The sequence below is a fragment of the Monodelphis domestica genome, chromosome X, assembly GCF_027887165.1.
Source record: "Monodelphis domestica isolate mMonDom1 chromosome X, mMonDom1.pri, whole genome shotgun sequence".
NCBI classification, from domain to species: Eukaryota; Metazoa; Chordata; class Mammalia; order Didelphimorphia; family Didelphidae; genus Monodelphis; species Monodelphis domestica.
Window position 1 is genome coordinate 3,931,111 of NC_077235.1, and position 20,794 is coordinate 3,951,904.

Genomic DNA, 20,794 nt, shown 5'->3' on the forward strand with positions numbered 1-20,794 from the left:
GCACCTGACTTAGGAGCACTTGGGAATCTGTTTAGTTTCTCTTTAACTCCTCTGGAAACCCACTGAAACAAATCCCAGAGCTTCTCTCTCTCTCTCTCTCTCTCTCTCTCTCTCTCTCTCTCTCTCTCTCTGTCTCTCTCTCTCTCTGTCTGTCTGTCTGTCTGTCTCTCTCTCTGTCTCTCTCTGTCTGTCTGTCTGTCTGTCTGTCTGTCTCTCTCTCTCTCTCTCTCTCTATCCCTCCCCCACCTCTCCTCCCTCTCCCTCTCCTTCTCTCTTTCTGTCTCTCTCTCTGTCTCTGTCTCTCTCGCCCTCTCTCTCTGTCTCTCTCTCTATATCCCCCCCTCTCATTCTCTTTCTTTTTCTTCTCTCTCTTTCCTTCAGCCTTAAATACCAAGGTATGGAGTTTACACATTAGCCTTTGGGCAACAGGGAGCTTCTAAAGCGCTCTAAGCAAGGGCTCAGCATGCCCCAAAGAGTGTTTTCGGAGGACCTAGCCAGCTTCTCTGCGGTCGGGCTCCTACTGCCCAGCCTTTGGAAAGGCCTTAAATGTTTCTCCTTGTTTGGGCAGGACCAAGTGGCTCTTTTTGCAAAAGGGCTGGTGTAACGTAAGGGAATTGGGGGCGCCTCTTGGAAGTGGTTGCACTCTGTAGATAACTACCTAGCCATGAGCAATGGGTGGGTGTAGAAAGATGGCAGAGAAGAAGCCCACCTCCCAGACCGGGCAGATGATTTTGCAAAAGGGATAGAGCAAGATAGGTAGGAGGTCCAGGAGAGAAGAGTGTCAGGAAAATGCAGGGAAGAACGAGTATCCCTCCCGGAAAAGAAGAATGAGGACTAAGAAAAGTTGGCTTCAGCAACAAAGAGAGCACTGGTGACCTTGGAGAGAGCAATTTTAGGCACAGCTGAGCGGAAACCAGGGGGCTGAGAAGTGAGTGGGTGTTTGAAAAAGTGGGAGCAAGAGCCTGGAGAACGGGAAGAGAGATGCAGAGCAACAAATGGAGAATGGCCCCCAAGTGAAGGCTTCTTCTGGCATGGGGGAGATCAGGGCATCAATCACAAAGGAGCCATTGGATTAAGGAAAGATGGAAAACCAGGTGGGATGGAGAGCCTGAGGAGAGGGGCTGACTTTGTCCTCAAAGAGCTCCCATTCGAATGGGGGAGACCACATGGAACTAACTGCACATGCAGAGGAGATGGAAGGTCAATTCCAAGGGGAGAGGGGAAGGCACTAGCAGCTGGAGTTCTGGTAAACAGATCCTGCAGATGGCGGGACTGGAGCTGAGCTTTGAAGGAAGCCAGGGATTGTGAAGGGCAGAGGTGAGGAGGAGGAGGAGGAGGAGGAGGAGGAGGAGGAGGAAGGAGAGTATTCCAGGTATGGGAAGCAGCCAGTGCAAGGACACAGAGGCCAGCAGGGCTGGACCACAGAGGGTGTAAAGCAAAGAAAGTATAAGGAGACTGGGGAGGCACGAATGGGCAACAAAGGACTTTCAACACCAGGCAGAAGAGCTTCGATTTGTGGGGGAGCCACTGGAGTTTGTTGAGTGTGTGTGTGTGTGTGTGTGGGGTGACCTGATCTGGCCTGGGCTTTAGGAAAACTGCTTTAGGGACCAAGTGCAGGATGCACTGGCCTGGGGAGAGACTGGGGGCAGGCACACACCACCACTACCACCACCATCCCGCCATCCCATAGCTATTGCAATAGTCCAGGCCTGAGAAGATGAGGGCCTGCACCAGGGCGTGCTAGGCTCAGAAGAGAGAAGGGGCATATTCAAGATGTTATGGATCACATGTGGTCTCAGACACTTCCCAGCTGTGTGACCCTGGGCAAGTCACTTAACCCCCATTGCCTAGTCCTTACCACTCTTCTGCCTTGGAACCAATACACAGGATTGACTCCAAGACAGAAGGTAAGGGTTTAAAAAATGTTATGGAGAAAGAAATGGCAACAGTGGGCACAAAGACCAGAAGCTTCATGGGGCCAAGACTGTTTCTTCCCTCAACTCCTAGGATGGCTCGATGTGCTGAATTCAAAGATAAAGGCCCTACCTTTGGTGCCAAGCAATACCCCAGCACCAACCAGCAGAGCCAGGTACTTGTGGTGGGGCTACCTAGCATAGGCAAACATTAGCGGATGCACTCAGGTCTCTGTGCCAACCTAGACGAGCAACAAAGCAAGGGCCCATTGCTGTTTGGAGCAGTGCTTGTTAAAAGGGCTTGGTCGCAAACGGTCCTCCCAAGCTATCTGAAGTGCTCCTGACCCCTGCTTCTAGCCCCTCATGGGTGCAGACATGAAGGTGGCATTGAGCCCCTGGTCAGCATGGTTCCTGGGCCCCATTTACACCATCAAGCCTGTTTGTCAGGCCTTCCCATTCAAAAATCAAACTCCTAAAGGATGGGGGTGGGGTGTGGGAAGGGGAGGCAGGCAGGAGGAGGGCTGTTCCCCAAAGCTCCCATTGCTGTTCTCAGGCAATCGAGCAGCTGGGTCACAGAAAACCCTGCCTACATGGCTTCTGCAGAGATCATTTGCCTCCGATGCATAGACTAATCAGAGTACTAAGACCTTCAAAGGAACACCATTTTAAGAAGTGAAGCAGCTAAACACGTTCCACTGAGATCCTGGTTCCACCAGAAGGGTACGCGCAGATTCCAACCACCCTCAGAGCCTCAGTTTCCTCCTCTGTCAAATTTGAGGGCTGGACCGTGAGATCTCTAACATCCCTCCCAGCCTGAAACCTGACGCTGAGCCAATACCTAATAATGACCGTGCAGGGAACAGTGAGGCTGGGCCTCTTTTCAGGCGGTAAAGAAATGAGAGGGGGTGGGGGGCCTACACGAAGGGAGGCTGGGGGGATTTCCTGTAACAGTGATGCCCAGTTCCTCAGGGAAAGTCCATAATCTTCTTTATTGAGAGCTTGAAATCCTGTGGTTGTCCTCTGTCTGCTGCTGCCGTCGCGCTGGGGCCCCCCTCCCTTCCGTCCCCCATCCTGGACACTGGACACGCTGACCACCTAATTAGGGAGTCAGAAATAAAGCAGTCAGGAGCCTCAGCTCATATTTTCTCCCCTCCAGATCATTAAGACAACAGAGGCCAATTCATGTTGGTGTAAGGGCCCTTTTACAAACAGTGCCCTGTTTGGCTGGGCCTTCTGTAGCCTTTACAATTTTAATAGTCAAATTATGAACACCGAAAACGTTAAACATCTAGAAATGTTCAGCACCGGAAAAAGCCGAGTTCTAACCTGAGTCTCCTCGGCTCGGGCCTCCTGCAGACCCTAATTACCTCATTCCTCTTTGTTTGGCTTCATTCTCTTCCCTCTCCCCCATCTCCCAACCCCAAACAATCCTTAAACCGTTACTTAGATCAGGTCACTGGCTCCCCCACTCCAAAATCGCCAGAGGTTCCCCTTCACATGGAGAAGAGTCCAAACTGAAGCTCTCACCAAATCTGTCTTCAGCCCTTATTGCTAGCCTTCTGGTCCACCATGCTGTTCCATGAACCCTGAGCTGGCCAGGCTAGTTTATTCCCAGCTGCCTAAAATGGCTTCCCCTCTCGGGCCTCCATGCCTTTATTCCCATCAGTCCTCTGGCCCAGACTGAACTCTCAAAGCTCACCATAGCCTTATTCATTGATCACTACTGGCCCAAGTCAATCATCCCCAAGGAGGGGGTTACACTACTTGGCAATAATCATTTTTAATTCTTTAGGTCTGCCCCTCCCAACCAAACTCTAAGCCCTGTGATGGCACGACCCATATCTGATACAGGCCTATGTTGACCTGAGCCATACATAACCAGTAAAAATCGTAACCCTAACCCCAAGCGACCCCCCTCCACACACACAGAGTACACAGAAAAATCAAATGAATCGTGCCATCCTTCAAGGCCCAGCTCCAATGGCAACTCCTTCCTAGGGCCTTCCAGGCTTCTAGACTGACGTGATGTCTCCCTGTGCCAAATGTCTCCCTCTTATTGTACTCACTGTATCTTGCCTCATTTGAGAGCTGTTTGCAGAGCATTTGAGAAACTGACTGTGGTTCGCTGAGCCAGCCCCCCAACATAAGGACCAGATGAGTTTTGGAGATGTCAAGGAAAGGCAAGAAAAAGAAAGAAAAAAGACTTAAAAAAGTAGCTCGAGTCACTCTAAGATCTTGGTCTCTTCCACCCTCAGGTGGAACGCCAAAGGAGCCCTTAGAGGGTGCCATCCAGTTGGCTTATTAGGTCCCGAGACCCTGTGCGTTTCTTGGTACTGAAGGGGTCCCCAAATGGTATCCCAGCAGCAGCCATAGAGGGGACGTGTGCTTGTGTGGGGGCTGGCCTAGATGCGGGTCCTCTGAGGACTCTCAACTCTGATCCTATGTTTCTCTAATCCAGTATCACCGAGTTCTTCTAAAATTGGCAAACCAGTAAATTAATGAATGCTACAGTGTTCTTCCTCTGTACAGTGGAGCAAATAAGCTCCTTTTTAATGAGGTTTGGCTACAACACGTGATTTCCCTTCAAGCTCATTAAAAATGGATTCTGCTTCTATTTAGATGATTTCACCGACATATACCTTGGCTTGAAATGAGATGACGAGAACTGCCTTCTGGCAAGATTTCATTTTTCAAAAAGTCTTGTGCAGCCCTGCCCCCCAAAGGGGATGAGGGTCCTCCTTTCAGCTGAAGGAGACAGAACTTCATTAGTGCCTCCCTGGATGAAATTTAGGAAGGAAATTCATATCTTAATTTGTAAAGCATACAGGCCATCCCTCTTGGGTGCCACCAGAGAAAGTTGGAGAACTTTAAGCACTATCATGTTTCTCAGGGGCATTCCTCTGTTATCAATTCTGACAGGAAAAATGAGAATTCTACAGGCCCGGAAGATCGTTCTACTGGATCTCAAGCAGGGGGACTGAGAAGAAAATGAGGCCCTAGAGGGGGCGGTAGGCATCAGAGCTGGGATTTGAATCCAGGGCCTTTGACTCTGAAGTCAGCACTCTGCCCACGATGTCATACTACTTCTCCTCCTTTGTGTCATGAGTCCCACCAAGAAGGAAGAAATATTGCTGGCCTTCGACTCCTAGATAGCCAGGGAGGCCCTTCCAACTCTGAAAGGCTCTGACTGGCAACCAACCACAAAATTCCATCTGGCATAAGTGTGAAGTAAGGCAGGCTCTTGCTGCTGGCCTTCAAGGCCCACATGGGCTTTCTAGGGAACTCCTGAGCTCTACACATGCAAAGGTCTGTATTTCCTCTGGCTGAACACAACTGACATGTTCGTGTAATCTGGGAATCTAATTTGAGCCAGGTTTGTTTCCAGTCAAGGTCTAACTTTGGTTTCTGAAAAATGTCACGTTCAAATTGACGTTTATGAGCCCTAAACCCAGTGACCGAGCAATGGAGGCTCAACTCAAGACTTTACTTGACTAGGACTCAGTCGGCCAAAGCAAGAAAGGACTACCTACCAGCAGTGGCATACCCAGCTGGTGGCACCAAGTCATTGCTAAGGAGCTTCAGATGCACCAAGTGGATGATGGGGAAGGGTTGGGGAGGGAGGCGGTACCCAAACTGCCCTCTCTATTTCTGTTCCTGGCAGTTAGCCTGCATTTGGTGAACTCCAGCTAATGTGTTGGGGGCAGGGCAGGGCAGGGCAGGGCAGTGCAGGGCAGGGCAGGGCAGGGAGAAGGCAGCCTGAGGCTGACCAGAGGCTTCACAAAATCCATCCAGGGAATCATCTACATAGAGGGCAAGAATTTCAAGGAACGGAACACTTTTCAAAAACAGAATGAAGGGGGCCTACCAAGTTCTACTCCCAAAGGATATTACAAAACAAAGGCCATCTAAGCTGTTTGTTAACAACCAGAAACTAGAAGAAGAGATGCAAGACTAAAATAAGAACTAATGAACACAGAAGCTCAAGGTTCAAGAAATTCAAGAGCACAAATTATGGAGGAAGGCATTTCTTATTCAACAAGAACGACTGGGCAAGGTAGAAAACCATTTGGGGGAGAATTGGCTTAAACCGACAGCTTACTCCATCCATCGCTCACTCTAACAGGGTCCAGCTTCTAGACTCCCTCTGTCTCTGTTCTCTCTAGGTTCTCCCCCTACTCTTTTCGTTACTCCAATCCCATATTGCCGATTGCCCATTGGCTCTTCTCCACTTGGCTGAACCAGATATCTCAAGTTCATCATGTTTAAAGCAGAACTTGTATTTCTTTCCAAACTTTCCCTTCTTTGGAAATGTGCTCTTTCTGTGGAAGGTAACCCCCAAGTTCCAATCACCCCGATTCACTTACTTAACTCCTTCCTTTCTCCCATATCACGTCAGTCACCGATGTTTGTTGATTGGTTCTCCACGAGATTGTCTCTTGGCTGTCCCATTCTCTCCACTCCTAGGCACAATCCTAGTTCAGGCCCTCATTGTCACTTGCCTATACCACGCATCAGCAAACTGCTCCCTAATTCTGACACTATCATGGCCCAGGACCCATTTCTATATAGCCTGTGAGCTAAGAGTCTTTCTCATGTTTTGAAACACAATAAAACTTAATTTGGAAACATAAAAACCATTCTTAGCACCGCCTGTACCAAAACAGTCAGCAGGAGAGATTTGGCCCAAGGGTCATGATTTGCCTGGCCTCAACCATCCTAATTAGGCTCCTAAATGGCTTTGCTTCTGCTTTCTCTGCTAAGGAAAATTACCTCTGGACTGGAAAGGATGGAACAAAAATAGTTAATGAGAGGAGACTAAGATAATAAGCTGTCTGTGAATGTGTTCAAGTCAGTAGGCCCACATGAGCCCTGTCCCCCGGGACTAGAGAAACTGGAGCCTTTGGCTGCTGAGTCACTCTCTGATCATGGAATGATCACAGGGAATGATTACAGGGAACAGGATGGAAGGAGGGGAAATGATGTCTTAATTTTTTTAATAGAGGAGAATATTGCCTGCGAGTTATAGACAGTGAGCTCCACTTTGAATTCTGGCAAGGTTCTAGAATGTAACATTAGAAAGATAGCTAGGGAACATCCAGAAAAGAAAGTGGCCGGCATGGCCTCCTTCCGAAAGAGCCGTGGCGATCAGAGAGTCTGTATTAACTTCTTTCAGAATAGGTCAGACCAGACAAGCCTCCATTACTTTGGACAGTGATTACCACTGGCAGGTTACGATAATGCTATCGACACAGTTTCTCTTGATTTCAAAGTACTGGACAAAATCTCTCATGTCTTTCCTCTAGACAAAGCAGAGACATATGGACTAAACACAAGGCTGGTTAAGTGGTTCGGCAACTTGGTTGAACGAGCAGACCCAATGAGTAAGCATTAATGACTTCACATGAAATTGGAAGACGGTCCACTGGAGTGCCCCAGGATCTGCCTGGGGCGAACATTTTTTTATCAATATTTAAAGGCATCTTGATATTGACAAAAATGTTCAGATGACCAGAAACTGGGAAGGGTAGATAACTGGGTCAGGATCCGGCTAGGATGTTAGGATGAAATTTAATCTGGATAACGGTCCTACCTTACAATTGTGTTCAAAGCATGAACTTCATAAGTATAGATAGTTCAGTAAGAGTTGATATGAAAAGATCTGGAGGGCTTAGTGGCCTGCAAGCTCAGTGTAATGGGACAATCCAAGAAGTCAAGGCTGTGACAAAAGGCAGGTGATCCAGAATTGGGGAGGCTGTAATCTGTCCTGTGCCCTAGAGTCAGACCAAACCTGGAGAACTGTATTCCATTCCAGGTGTCAGATTTTTAGGAAGGCCAATAATGAAGAGCCAGCAAAAAATAATCAGGATGGTGAAGGGTCTCAGAATCATACAATAAAAGGATCCTGAGAAGGACCTGGGGATGGATGTGATGTTCAGCCTGGAGAAGAGAAGGCTTGGGCCAACTTCAAGTATGGGAAGAAAGGAAGGCAGGGCTATCATGTTCCAGAGGGAGGCTCTGGGAGTGATAGTGGGCAATGGCTAGCAGGCCCATGGAGGAAAGCTTCCCAATGATGTTATTCCCCAGAGTGGAAGGGGCAGCCCCAAACCAAGGCTAGCAGACTCTTACTCACCTCAGACTGAACTCTCTTTTGCTTCGGAGAGTTGGGCAAGGAAGGCTGACTACACTTAACTGATCTCTTCAGTAAGGCAAGGGGTGCCCCAGTGAGTATCTGAGAAGGTGGATTTGCTGCGTGTGTGGTGGGGGGAACTCAGTAGTCGGATATTTGAGAGGCTGGATGAACTGTGTAATTGGAAAGAAAGAAATAACGATAATGGTGCAAATTAAAAGTCGAGAGAATAATAGCTAGCATGTGTACAGTGCCTTAAAGCTTGGAAAGTGCTCCGCTCGTGACGATCTCATTTGGGAGAGCCAGAAGAGAGGAAGACAGCATAATCAAATAAGGAGAGAATTTGTGGGCCACATGACTGGGCCTAGAAAACAAGAAATTGAAGCGCTGTGACAAGCGGCCATGGTTGTCCACAAGCTCAACCTCAGCTCTGAGATTTTCTTTGTTTTCCTCCCTAACTGAGTGTGTGCCTCCCCCAAACTGTTACACTCTAGTTGGGGAGCCAGTAGACCTGATGGACTCCAACATGCAGTAATGCTCTAAGCCTCCAGAGGCAGGGGGCTCACTGTGGGCCCCAGCGATTGGGACAGCTTTATGGAGGCAGGATCTGGGCCGAAGAAGGCCTGAATTGGCCGAAAGGAGGAGGAGGGGGAAGGGCATTCCAGGAACTGAGGCAGAAGGGGATGAACAGAGGCTCTTCTCTGGGGACAAGAAGGAGGCCAGTCTGACTAGGACAGAAGGTTTTTGTCAGAACTCATTTTATAAGACAATGGGAAATCCAGGGAGCAGGAGGATGAAAATGTGTGGGGAAGAAGAATCTGGCAGTGGTATGGATGATGGATTAGAGGACAGGGAGACTGAGCCCAGAGAAGCTCTGCAGGAAGTTATTTTATTCATTCAGTTGGGAGCTAAAAGAGGCCTGCATTTGTGTAGTCACAGTGTGAATGTGAGGGAAAAGGAAAAGCCCAGAATGTTTGCCCCCGGTGAATCGGGAAATTTCACAAAGAACCAGCTAACAAATATTTAAGCTTTCATGAACCAGAATATAGCATGCAGGAGAAGGCAAACGCCAATGCCACCGAGCCATGTTGTCCACTCTAGCCCGTTTGATCACCGTAAAGTTACTAAACTGTACAACGAAACCACTACCAGGTCTATACCCCTAAAGAGAGCCAAAATGATTTAGAGCACTTCTGTCTTGTGGTGGCAAAGAACTGGAAACTAATGAGGTGTGCCCATCACGTGAAGAAGAGCTGAACAAATGATGGTATATGAATGGAATGGTATTGCAACATAAAATGATGAAAGGGCTGGCTTCTGAGAATCTTGGGCAAGCTTGAGGAACTGATGCGAGTAAAGTGAGCAGAACCAGGAGAACAACGCCAATAACCACAACACTGAACCACTGCTGACTTGGAAAGATAAGAACCCCAATCAATGCAGTGACCAAGTCCCATGGTTAGAGGCCCTCCTGACAGAGACAGGAGGGACTCCCCACATTTTCAGATGTGGCCAATGTGGAATTTGGTTTGCTTTATGATGTATATATATTGTTTCCAGGGCTATGTTTTTTTCTTTTAATGAGGTGGGCAGGGGGTGGGTGCAGAGCTGAGAGAGAGAGAGAGAGAGAGAGAGAGAGAGAGAGAAAGCTAGCTAGTGTGTGTTCCCTTCTTTCTGGCCATATATTAGACTAGGATTGCCAAAAAGAAGAGGAAAAGAAAAGTAAAGAAGGTCATCGAAGCATTTTTATAACTGCACAGAAGAGAAAAGAAAGCCAGAAAGAATCACAGACAAGCAGGTCAGTTTCCAAAGAAAAGTTAAGCTGTCCCTACAAGATTCACAGTGCCACAAATGTGGATGCCCTTTTCTGTCCTAAGGAGTATATGGAAGTGCTTGGTTTATTTGGTATTTGTTCATGTGAGAAGGAACCCCCCATTCTTTCTTTTTAAAGCGATTTCTATAGCAGGGGGCTGTTGCTGCTGCATCCCTCTGAGATGGTCATGCTGCCCATCAGATTACAAAGTACCCACCCATGGAACCCTCCCTGACCTCGGCAGTCCAAGTGTCAAAGTTTCAAGATCATCTAAGTCAGCAATCATCCAAGTTGGCCTGGAAAGAAATACTTTGGGGCTTGAAATCTATTGATGTAAAAATGTTAGTCAGGAAGCTGGGGATTATTCTAGAAGACCTCTCTAGTATAAAAGGGAGAGGTGATCAGAGAAACACTGGAGGAAAACAAGCCATACCCCCAAATTTCCAAATATTTTTGATCCTTGCCTAATTCTACATTCAATTTTTCAAGGGAAAAACATAGCTAGCATCCAAACTCTCACAGAGCTCCCATTCACATCCTGTCACACAGGGAGCTTCTTCTACCAAGCACAGTGTGGGAAACACTCATCTAGTCCAACTACCTCCTGTTACACATGAGGAAACTGAGGCCTGGAGAGATGACTGGCAACTTGCCTTTCCTGTGTCAGTGTCTGAGCATGAAACTCTCTAATAGCTTCCTGAATTTCCCAAGTGCTGGAGCTCCGGAGCGGGCCAGAAGTGATTTTTTCCTCAGCTCCAAACGTTTAAGTGAAAATGAATATTTGAACCAAAGCCACCTCTAGAAGTGGAGAGAAAAATCCTCAGTACATAAATATGATGCTCCTTATAACACAGAACGCTAATTTTAAATGAACAAATTTCTGTCTAAAATATTCATCTCATTTAGAATATCTTATTTTACCCAAGTGTCAGCAAAGCCTTCGCATTTTTAATTTCTTCTAATTACCCTTGCCAAGAAGCTGTTCCCTTTCTCTGAACATCTAGAGCACTTTGGATAGATGCTGTACCGAGCTGGAGCTCCCTTCTATCAGGGTTCTTTGTGGGCCCGTCTTTTCTCTCCAGCAAGACTAAGTAAGCTTCTAGATTAGGAAAGAGACTGTGGCTTTGGGGTCTGGACGTAGTGGCTAGTGCCTAGCACCCAGTAGGCACCTAAGAAATGTGCTGCCTTGCTGGGTCAAGTACACTATTTTCATTCTCTTTTTATAAGGCAGAGTCATTTTAAGGGGAATAAAAACATTAAAAACAACCACTAAAATGTCTCCTCCCCCTTTACTTGGCAATGAAACCTGAATGGGGCCATTGAATAATTCAGGGAGACATTTTAGGGTGTGTTGTGTTGAATGAGGCAGACTTGTCCTTCAGTCCGGTGCCATGGCTAACCAGCTGCCGTAGGTGTGGTGACTCCCCCAAATGACAAATACCACCTTCTTCCTGAATTCTTAAATGTGTGCTTACAGCAGAGCAAGGGCCAGGGGTACGTGGAAATTAGGTCCAAAAGAGTAGCTAATGGGGACCAAAGGCAAAGCCTTCAAAAAGGGAGGGCGGTGGTGTGTGCAAATTCACAGCTAGCCACAGCATCAGCTAAGCAACTGGGGAAATGGGGTTCTATTCCTAGTCCTGTCCTTGACATCCCGAGCAAATGAAGAGTAAAGGAACAAAGATCCTTACATCTTGGAGGCTACCCAAGCGAATGGAAGTGGAAACAGGGACAAAAACCAAAGCACAGTCCTATGGATCCTTTGGAGCAGAAGAATTGTTACCAAGAGGAAGCGACAGCACTACCTAGAAGCTCTGTCTGTGAGCCATATTTAGGAGAATTACACCTTGGCTTCAACCACTGTCCCTGCACTCAGTACATGAGGCAGTATTTCACAATGCACAAGTAAGACGGAACAACACTATATTGGATTGTATGTCATCTTAGGTGGTGATGTAGCACAACTCCAGTGCGTTGACTCTAGAGGTCATGAGATTTGGGAAGACAATTCCAATTGTCTTTGACCCAACCCTAACCCTAACCTCCTGATTGGGAAATCCTCTCCTTTCTGGGCTTCCATGCCATCACAGGATCTGGCCACTCCTCTCATATCTATCTCTAGCTCAAATTCCTTCTTTATAGCCTTGGTGGTACTTCTTTCTTTTCTTAACACTCCCCATCTTTTAACTCTGGGTGTACTAGAAGACTCAGTCTACGGTCATTGGATCTTCTCCTTCTATACTTTCTCCCTCAGAAACTTCATCTTTTTATTTGGTTCCAATTATCATCTCAATGCAAAAATAACTTCTAGATCAGTCACTCTATTCCTGACTTCTAACAAACTACAGTACTAGCAAATTTCTACAGCCTACAGGACAGCAGAGTTCTATGTGCCCTTACCTCACTCACATTCCTCCTTGTGTCCCATTTGGATTTTATACATGTAAGAAGTACTTCTCAGAAGAACTGGAAAGAAGACTCATAAGATAATGATGCAAATGGATCCCAAGTGTTCAGCTCATCCAAAAATGTTGTCAGTAAACTCCAAAATTTCAGCGAGAGAGAGAGACAGAGACAGAGAGAGAGAGACAGAGACAGAGAGAGATAGAGACAGAGAGAAAGAGAGGATATCTCAAATGGTCAGGAAGACACAAATCATATACCCTAAAACACCATTTTAAGATATACAAGATTTGTCATCCAAGATAATAAAAGACAGAAGAAACTGGAATGCAATGTAGAAAAATGCAAGGGAAGTCAGCCTTCATCCTCAAAGTAGCTACTGAGCTAAGCAGAACAGATTTTTTCTTTTTTTTTAAACCCTTACCTTCTGTCTTGGAGTCAATACTGTGTATTGGCTCCAAGGCAGAAGAGTGGTAAGGGCTAGGCAATGGGGGTCAAGTGACTTGCCCAGGGTCACACAGCTGGGAAGTATCTGAGGCCAGATTGGAACCCAGGACCTCCCGTCTCTAGGCCTGACTCTCAATCCACTGAGCCACCCAGCTTCCCCCACAAGCTTTTTTTTTTTTTTTAAGAAAAGCTGGGTATTTTGTTTTCAACTTGTAGGCTTTCTAGGCATTCCCATGGAAGGAAACAGGCCCAGGCAAGGACCATTGATATTCAGATCTACCAGAAAGAAGAGCCATAGTAGGATAACGCAACTATAAATGATGAGTGAATAGATGATGAGTCTTTATATTATTTATTTATATCCTGTAGGGAGCAAGAAGAAAGACTGCTGTCCTTCTTGCAAAATGGGATATCAAAGAGACATTAAGGAAATAAGATCGAATACCTGATTGGCAACGTCCAGAGAAGGGAAACCTTAGGAAAACAGAGATCCCTTGAAGAGGTAGTGCAGGCAGTCTCCAATAATACTCATATTTGGGATCGGAGAAAGGATGGGCAATTTGGGGAACTTTACATAAGTAAAAGTAGAATTTCAGGAACTGTTTTTAGTGATGAGGGAGAGGGTTAAGGTGTGCTAATGCTTGAGTTTATGGATTCTTGGTTTGGATCCCTAGAATGAATTAATATGGACTGTATGTAACCTGTGCTGAAAAAACTATATAACCAGATACATGGATGATAAAAAAAAAGTAGACTTAATTATGACCCTGAATTTAGCTGGATTAAACCTCTCCCATGAAAAAGGAAGAGAATTTCAGTACATATTAAAAAAATAATCTCCAATAACATACAGCCGATAAAAACATAAGAAAACAAATAAATTTAGAACAAGAGGCTGGAATATAAGGTATTATGCTTCATTTAGATAAAGCCAAAGCTGAAGTAACAGTAGAAACCATTAAGAGAAATGGGGAAATTATTATCATGGCTCAAAGACTCCATAATAATAATAGCATCTCACATTTAAACATCATCCAGGGTAAACCCATGCCAGGGCAACTAGGTGGTATAGTGGATAGAGGAGTATCAGGCCTGGAATTAGGAAGACTCAGTTGTGAGTTCAAATCTGACCTCAGACACTTCCTAGCTGTGTGACTCTGAGGAAGTCCCTTAACCTTGTTTGCCTCCACCTCTTCATCTGTCAAATGAGCTGGAAAAGGAAATAGCACCCATTCTAGGATCTCTGCCAAGAAAACTCCAAAATGGAGCCACCAAAAGATGGCTACAACTGAACACAACAAAACCCAAGCTGGGCCATCAAGTCCACAAAATGTCCTGAATAAGTCTTGACTTCACAGAGCTGAACCCTGAGGATGAGGAAGTTTTGGATGAACTGGTTAAGACATTAGGACCAACTCTAATGACAGATATGATGAGATCCATAATAGAGGTGATAACATCCTGAGTCTAGAATTGGTGACTTGGATTATAAAATTTGAAAATGCAAAAATTAAGAAATGGGGTAAATAGGAAAGTTTCATTTTATATAAACTCTCCTCCAAGCCTCGTGTTAATGAATAACATGTTTTCCTTACAACACCGCCATTACTAGCCCACTTCAGACCCTTGTCCGGTCCTGCCCGGACTAACTGACCTCCCTGCCTCCACCCAAGTCTCTCATCTCCAATCCATCTTCCACACAGCTGCCAAAATGATTTTCCTTAAGTCCAGATCCAACTAGGTCACTCTTCATTGGACAATTGAGGCTCTTCACAAGCTGACCCAACCTACCTTTCCAGACTTATCATACATCATTCCCTCTTTGCTCTAGTCAGACTGACCTTCCTGTTCTTTCTGTGCAAAGATTCAACTCCCATTTCTGGGTCTTTGCATTGGCTGTCCCCCCACTCCTCCTCCTCCTCCTCTTTAAATCCTTGGACTCCTTCAAGGCTCAATCTAAGCACCATGCCCTCTGATCACCACCCAGCAGGGCCCCTTCTTTCTCCCTCCCTGCCCCCCCCATTTCCCTGCCCTAAATTACTGGATGTTTATTTTAATAATATTTTACACATGCATTTATTACATACACACACACGTGCACCATTTCCCCTAATTCAGGCAATCTTAACCTGGGGTCCAGGGATAGAATGGGGGAGAAGGTGTCTGTGAACCCAGACAGGGGGGAAAATGACATCTTTACTTCAGTAGAATTGGTTTTCTTTGTAAGTTGTGCATTTTCCTGGCCTCCCTGGCTTCCCTCAAAGCCCAGCTCTGGTACCACTACCAACAGGAAGCCTTTCCAGCCCCTCTCTATTTTATTGCCTTCCTTCCCTCTGTTGACTGCCTCCACTGGATCCTGTCTCTAGCTGATGTTTTGTGACAGCTGGGGCTCTTCCCCTTTGGTGGGCCATGGACCCCTCTTTTGGCAGCGTGCTTAGTGAAGCAGCCTCTGACTAGATTCCTGCTCACAATCTGTTTGTAATTGAGGCATAAGATAAAATATCTGTCAGTAAACACTGATTAAGTACCTTCTGTGTGCCGGCAAAAGGTACAAGACAGTTCCTGCTCTCGAGGAATTCCCAGCCTGATGGGAGAGACAATATAACAAATAACTATGAACATCAGCTCCTGAAGGAAGGGAGTCAGTTCATTTTTGCCTCAGCAGTAAATGCACTGCTTAGCTGACTGCTGCAGGGAGCAGAAGCACTATTATTATCTCTGTTTTCTAAACAGAGAAACTGAGGACCGGAGAGGTTAGGCGTCAGACCTGGGTCACTCAGTGACACCAAGAAAGAGTCACTGAACTCCCAATTTAGCCTGCTTCCCACTCCCACTCCCATAGGAGGTAAAATGCAATCAGCATCAACTCTGCAGACAATAACTAAGCGAGCAAATAAATATGTCAAGGCAATTTACCTAAGGGGTCACAGAAGCAGTGGTGGGGAGGAGAAATCAACAGGAGGAGGCTCATATTCCACTGTCGGAAAAAAATGTACAAGTCAAACAGAAAGAGAAATAAGATAGCTAGAGACCCGAAGGGGCTGCAGACCCAACTGGCCTCGGCGACTACGTGGAGAAACGTGCCCCTGCCACGTTACGGCAGACGTTGATTTTTCAAACACTCCCCGGACTGTCACAAACATTGGTCACGCTCTGGGCATAAAAAACAGACCCAGAAATGCAGAAAGGCAGAAGTGTCAGACATTTCCTTTACAGACCATAAGGCAATGAAAATAATCAGGGAAATCTGGTGAAAAGAGACTAACAAACGATCTGCTAGATAACTAACGTGGAGGGGCAGGAACCAAACTGCAGAAGACAAATGCTTTTCCCAAAAAGACCTAACGTATTGCTATAACATTTGCACATATACAACAGAAATAAATAGTGACATAACGTGTTCAAATGGATGGGACGCAGCAGAAGTAATGCAAATACTGACCAAAGAGAAAGAGCAAAGATTACTGAGTGAAGCAAACAATTTAAAAATGGGCCCCAAGTAAGGATGGAAAAGAAGGATTACATGGAAAAGGTGAGTGAAATAGGCAAAGCACAATTAACAAAGGGTGGCACGTAACTCTCCAGCTCGTCAACAGACTCAACAAAGGGAAAAGCCCATTACTACCAAAAGGAAAAATCTGAAGGGAGCCATCGCCAGGGAGGGGAAAGAAAGAACCCATTTCCCAACTATTAAGCACACTTCGTTACCAGCAAAACTGAAAATGTCCGAGTAATGGATGAATATCTACAATAATATAAAATATTCAACTCGGGCAAACAGGAAATAGGGGAGCTAAACAATCCAGCCTCCGAAAGAGACACTCACCAGGCTACAAATGAAGCGCCACTGGGGAAAAAAAGCAAACCCCAGGATCAGATGTTTCTCAAGTGAATTCTGTCAAAAATGTAAAGAACAAAGAATCCCTCTGCTATATAGAGACAGTTTTTGAAGAGGCAAAGACAGTGTTCTACTCATTTATTCTACCAGACAAATGCAGCCCCGAGATCTAGCCTGGGAAGAATAAGGCAACTAGAAAAAGCTGTCCAAACCGGCACCGGTAAGGAATATGGATGCAAAAAATAGTAAGCAAAGTGCCGGAAAAGAGACCAGCCAGGCGCTCCCCTCGCAACCCTTCCCCCCTCCCTTCCCACCAAATGTATTCATTCCGGCCAAGCAGAATTTATACCAGGCATGGAAGGGTAGCTTAACGGGAAAACAAGGACCATATTAAAATCCTATCAGTAACAAAAGCAATTAAAAACACCCGCTCAGATCAATGGGCACAAGAAAAACCCTTCGATAAAATACAAATACTCATTTACGCTAAAAAAACACGATAGCCAAGAAATAGAACGCTCTCTAACACGGCGAAGGAAAAATGTAACTGAAACCAAGAGCTCATGTTACTTGGAATTGAGCAACATTAGAAGCGTTTCCAATAAAAACAGGCCTGAAGCCAGGATGCCAACTCTCAGCATTATTCCGGCAGAGCCTGCCGGGGCCAGCGTTTCTACTCTCAGGAGAAGGAAAAAGGAAGGAAGAAGCAGTGGCTGAGAGGATGCTAAAATCACTTTTGGTCACTACTACAATTATTAACCCACAGAAATCAGCAGCATTATAATCGATTCCTTTTTTTAAAAAAAATGAATTTGATGGGAAACAACCAAATGTTGACCTGCCAAGACGCGTGTACACACACACAGGATGCGAAAATAAGAACGAGAAAGATGGTGGGCCCCTCTGGTCCGGCGAGATCCCAGGCTATCACTGACAGACAGAAAGACCTGTTGGTATGAAGAGATTCCTGTGCTAGAAAAGTATGTGGCCAATGTCTGGGGAATAGCTGAATAAATTATGGTATATGAATGTAATGGAATATTACTGTGCCGCAAGGAATGAAGAAAATGAACAATCCAAAGAAATGTGGAAAGACTTCCATGAATTAATACTTAGGTGGGGGGATGCAGCCTGACAAAGCTGTGAGCTTGCCCGAAAGTCAGGGCGCCAGTAAGCAATTAAACCTCCAGCTAAACAGCCTATGCTAATAAGCATGAATTAAACATTTAATTAACAATAATTTTGTTTGCCATCTTAGACTTCAGAAAAGCTTTGATGCAGGGGCAATAGCATGCCATGTAGAGTCAGAGAGAGGCTCAGTCATTGCCTGGCTGGGTGACCTTAGGTATCAGCCTCAGTTTCCTCATCTGTAAGATGAGGGGGTTGGAGCAGGCAGCTGTCGTACAGTGGAGTCAGAAGATATCATTTCAAATGATATCTCTGCTGTCATCCTTAATTACCATCTGACTGTGCAACATGCCTAATTTGGGAAGAGGGCCCCAGTTTCTTCATCCCTAAAATGAGGGAGTTGAACTAGACAGCCAGCCCCAATCCAAGCTCTGATAGCCAGCGGTCTAGCAAGATGATTCAAAAGACTCGGGTTCCTTTGTGCTTTGAGCGCACTGGATTTGGAATGAGAAGACCCGGGTGCAAATACCTCCACCGAGTGATCTGAGGCAAGTCACTTACATGCTTTTTACCTCAGGTTTTTAATCTGCAAAATGGGGATGATAATATACAGCCTGGTAATCATTCCCTCAAAGCACTCTTGGGAGGGTCCATTGAGACATTGAAGACTGGCAAGCAGAGAAAGGGCCATCTGGCTACTTCTTTCTACAAGTGGGATCATTAGATCTTTGGTCGTTCCCTTTTAAGCTCCAAGTCTACGATTGAATATTCAATCCCCTTTCAACATTTGACCCATTGGCAGCAAAACCAATGACTGGAGCACTCAGTCGAGAGCCAAGGCCCTTCTGGAGACAATCAATGTAGTTCAAGGAGCCACAGCCACCGTCTCAGTTGACGGGGCCGATGTGGGCTAGAGGAGAGGTCTCAGATGCTGTCCTAGTGCTGCGCACCTGGAGAGCAGATTCCGTTGGGAATCTTACTGTGGGCACAGATTCAAAAATGCCAACTTCGTAAAGCACACAGTGCCTTTAAGAAGAAAATGGGCATGTTTCCCAAGCTTGCTTTATGAGGTTTGTGCCTAATCCTGGGGCAGGACCACGCATAAAAATTTTAAGTCTGAATTCATCTTCTGAAAGCTTAAAGAAAACAGGAACAGGAAAAAAGTGAGGAGATTGGAAAATGTCTGTAATTTTTCCAAGCTAAGGTTGGGAGGCCAAAAAACAATTTGCAATGGCGGGGGGGGGGGGTCCTTTGCAGCTTCTGTGGCACTGCCATTAGCAAGCTGTATCAAGGCAGTTCATAAATTGCCTGCTAACCGCGGCTAAATGTAGCTCTAAAACATCTGGATTTTTTTTAATGAATTGAAAGACCCTATAGATTGAAAGAGTTTTCAGAATTCCTGCTGCCAGGCAGATGGAGTCAAGGCTCTCAAGCAAACAAGACGAGTCAAAGGCTTAATTCATCCACCCAAATACCTCTTTTGCAAATGAGTTATTATTTACACTTCACAGGACACACGCCCAGGAATGCCAGATCGGCAAGGAATGACTATTGAGGTTGTGCAAGAAAGTGCAGGAAATTCCCCAGCAAGTGACACAGCATCCTTCAGGCCTCCAGTCACACTAGGTGACTTAGGAGAAGAGGGCCCCAGCTTGGGCTGAGGCCTGTGACTCTGGATGGCATTAAGGCCTGATTAGCAGGGAGGGCTGCTGACCTTGAAGGTTTGGATGACACTGCTTGGCAGCAGCCAGTTGGCAAAATCATGCCTTGCAAGAAGAGCCATTACGGAAACCACATCCTCAGTTTCCCCATCTGTAAGATGAGGGGGTTGGGCTTGATGACCCCTCCAGGCCCTTCCAGCTCTAGCTGGCCATCCTATGAACCTAGAAGCAAATGTCCTGTTGCCAGGGTGAGCGGCACATGGACTGGGTCACCCCCCAAAAGCTAGTCCAAGTCAGTGATTCCCAACAAAGAGCCGGGCTTTTATCAGGGTTGGCAATCCCACCACTGATGTGGATCCCCGTCCCTCCCTGACCAGAGTAAACAATCTTCCAGAGTGACTGTGGCCCAAAACTCCGCCCATGACACCCTGTGCCTCTCCCAACCTGATGCCAGTAGTCCGACAATGATAAGGACCCAAAGCAAGGCCCTGACCAAACTTAGGCTCCACCAGCATGGTCTGTGAAAGCTCCCCCCCTTGGGGAGCTGTCAGAAGATGAGAGCCAAATCCTGGCCTACAGTGCTGTGGCATTTTCCACAGGGTCCCTTTGGACCCTTCCAGCCCTGGGAGAACAGTAATGCAACCATCTGTATACATAAGGAAACAGAGTTAGACAGCTAGTAGGTGGCAGACCCAGGGCACCAGGCCAGATCTCCTGACCTGAAATCCAATACTTTCCACTACATCAGAGTCTGGAACTTCAAACCACCTCCACCCTGACCCCCACCAATGTCACCCCCTAAAGGGAGGTATTGGGCAGACTTAGAATTCAAGTGTGAGAGAACGAGTTTTGTTTTGTGCAACATAGACCTACCTTAATTAAACTCACAGGCAACGCCCGGGTGCATCATAAAAACAGGGTGAGGAGCGAGAGGCCTCCTCAATAGACTGAGTGTGCCAAAATTAGGGGGCCACCATGAACTTGCAGTGGCCCTCTATTACTGCCCAAATAGCTAGCACAAAGGGATGTAAGTCAGAAAAAGCCCACTTCTGCTGCCCCCAAATTCACAACAGGGGACACACGTCCATCAACTTGAGAGTGGCTAAACCATCTGAGGAATCTGAATGTCAAGTGATACACGATAAGAAGTGACAGCGGAGAATGTTTAGAAAATCCTGAGAAGAGTCATATTAACTGATGAAGGGCCAAGAAAAAGTACCCAGATACACTTCTCCCTAACCCTCGCCTGCTCTTCCCTGTGCCTAGCACACAGTAGGTTTTCAATAAATACCTACTGATTGTCATAATCACAAAAATGGACCTGAATCTAATTGCAAAGGGAAGAACTTTTATTCCTCAGAGGAATCTGGTCCCCTGACATCCACAGGGGCCCAGGCTTTGCCTTGGTTCCTTCATATTGGCACACATAGGCTATTGAGGCCACTCATTCCTCAACCTGCTTTTATG

General features: G+C 46.2%; 1 protein-coding gene across 8 annotated transcripts in view; it reads right to left on the reverse strand.

Moving 5' to 3' along the window:
* The window catches only part of CLCN5 (chloride voltage-gated channel 5), a 90,157-nt gene that overhangs the window by 36,835 nt on the left and 32,528 nt on the right, over positions 1 to 20,794 (reverse strand). The window contains exon 1 of one of the 8 annotated variants that reach the window (XM_056808723.1): positions 6,278 to 6,416. The exons of the other annotated variants lie outside the window; for them this stretch is intronic. Within the exon in view, the coding sequence (XP_056664701.1) occupies positions 6,278 to 6,299 (22 nt within the window). The 5' untranslated portion in view covers positions 6,300 to 6,416. Of the gene's footprint in view, positions 1 to 6,277; positions 6,417 to 20,794 lie in introns of those variants that run through there. 8 annotated transcript variants of the gene reach the window in all.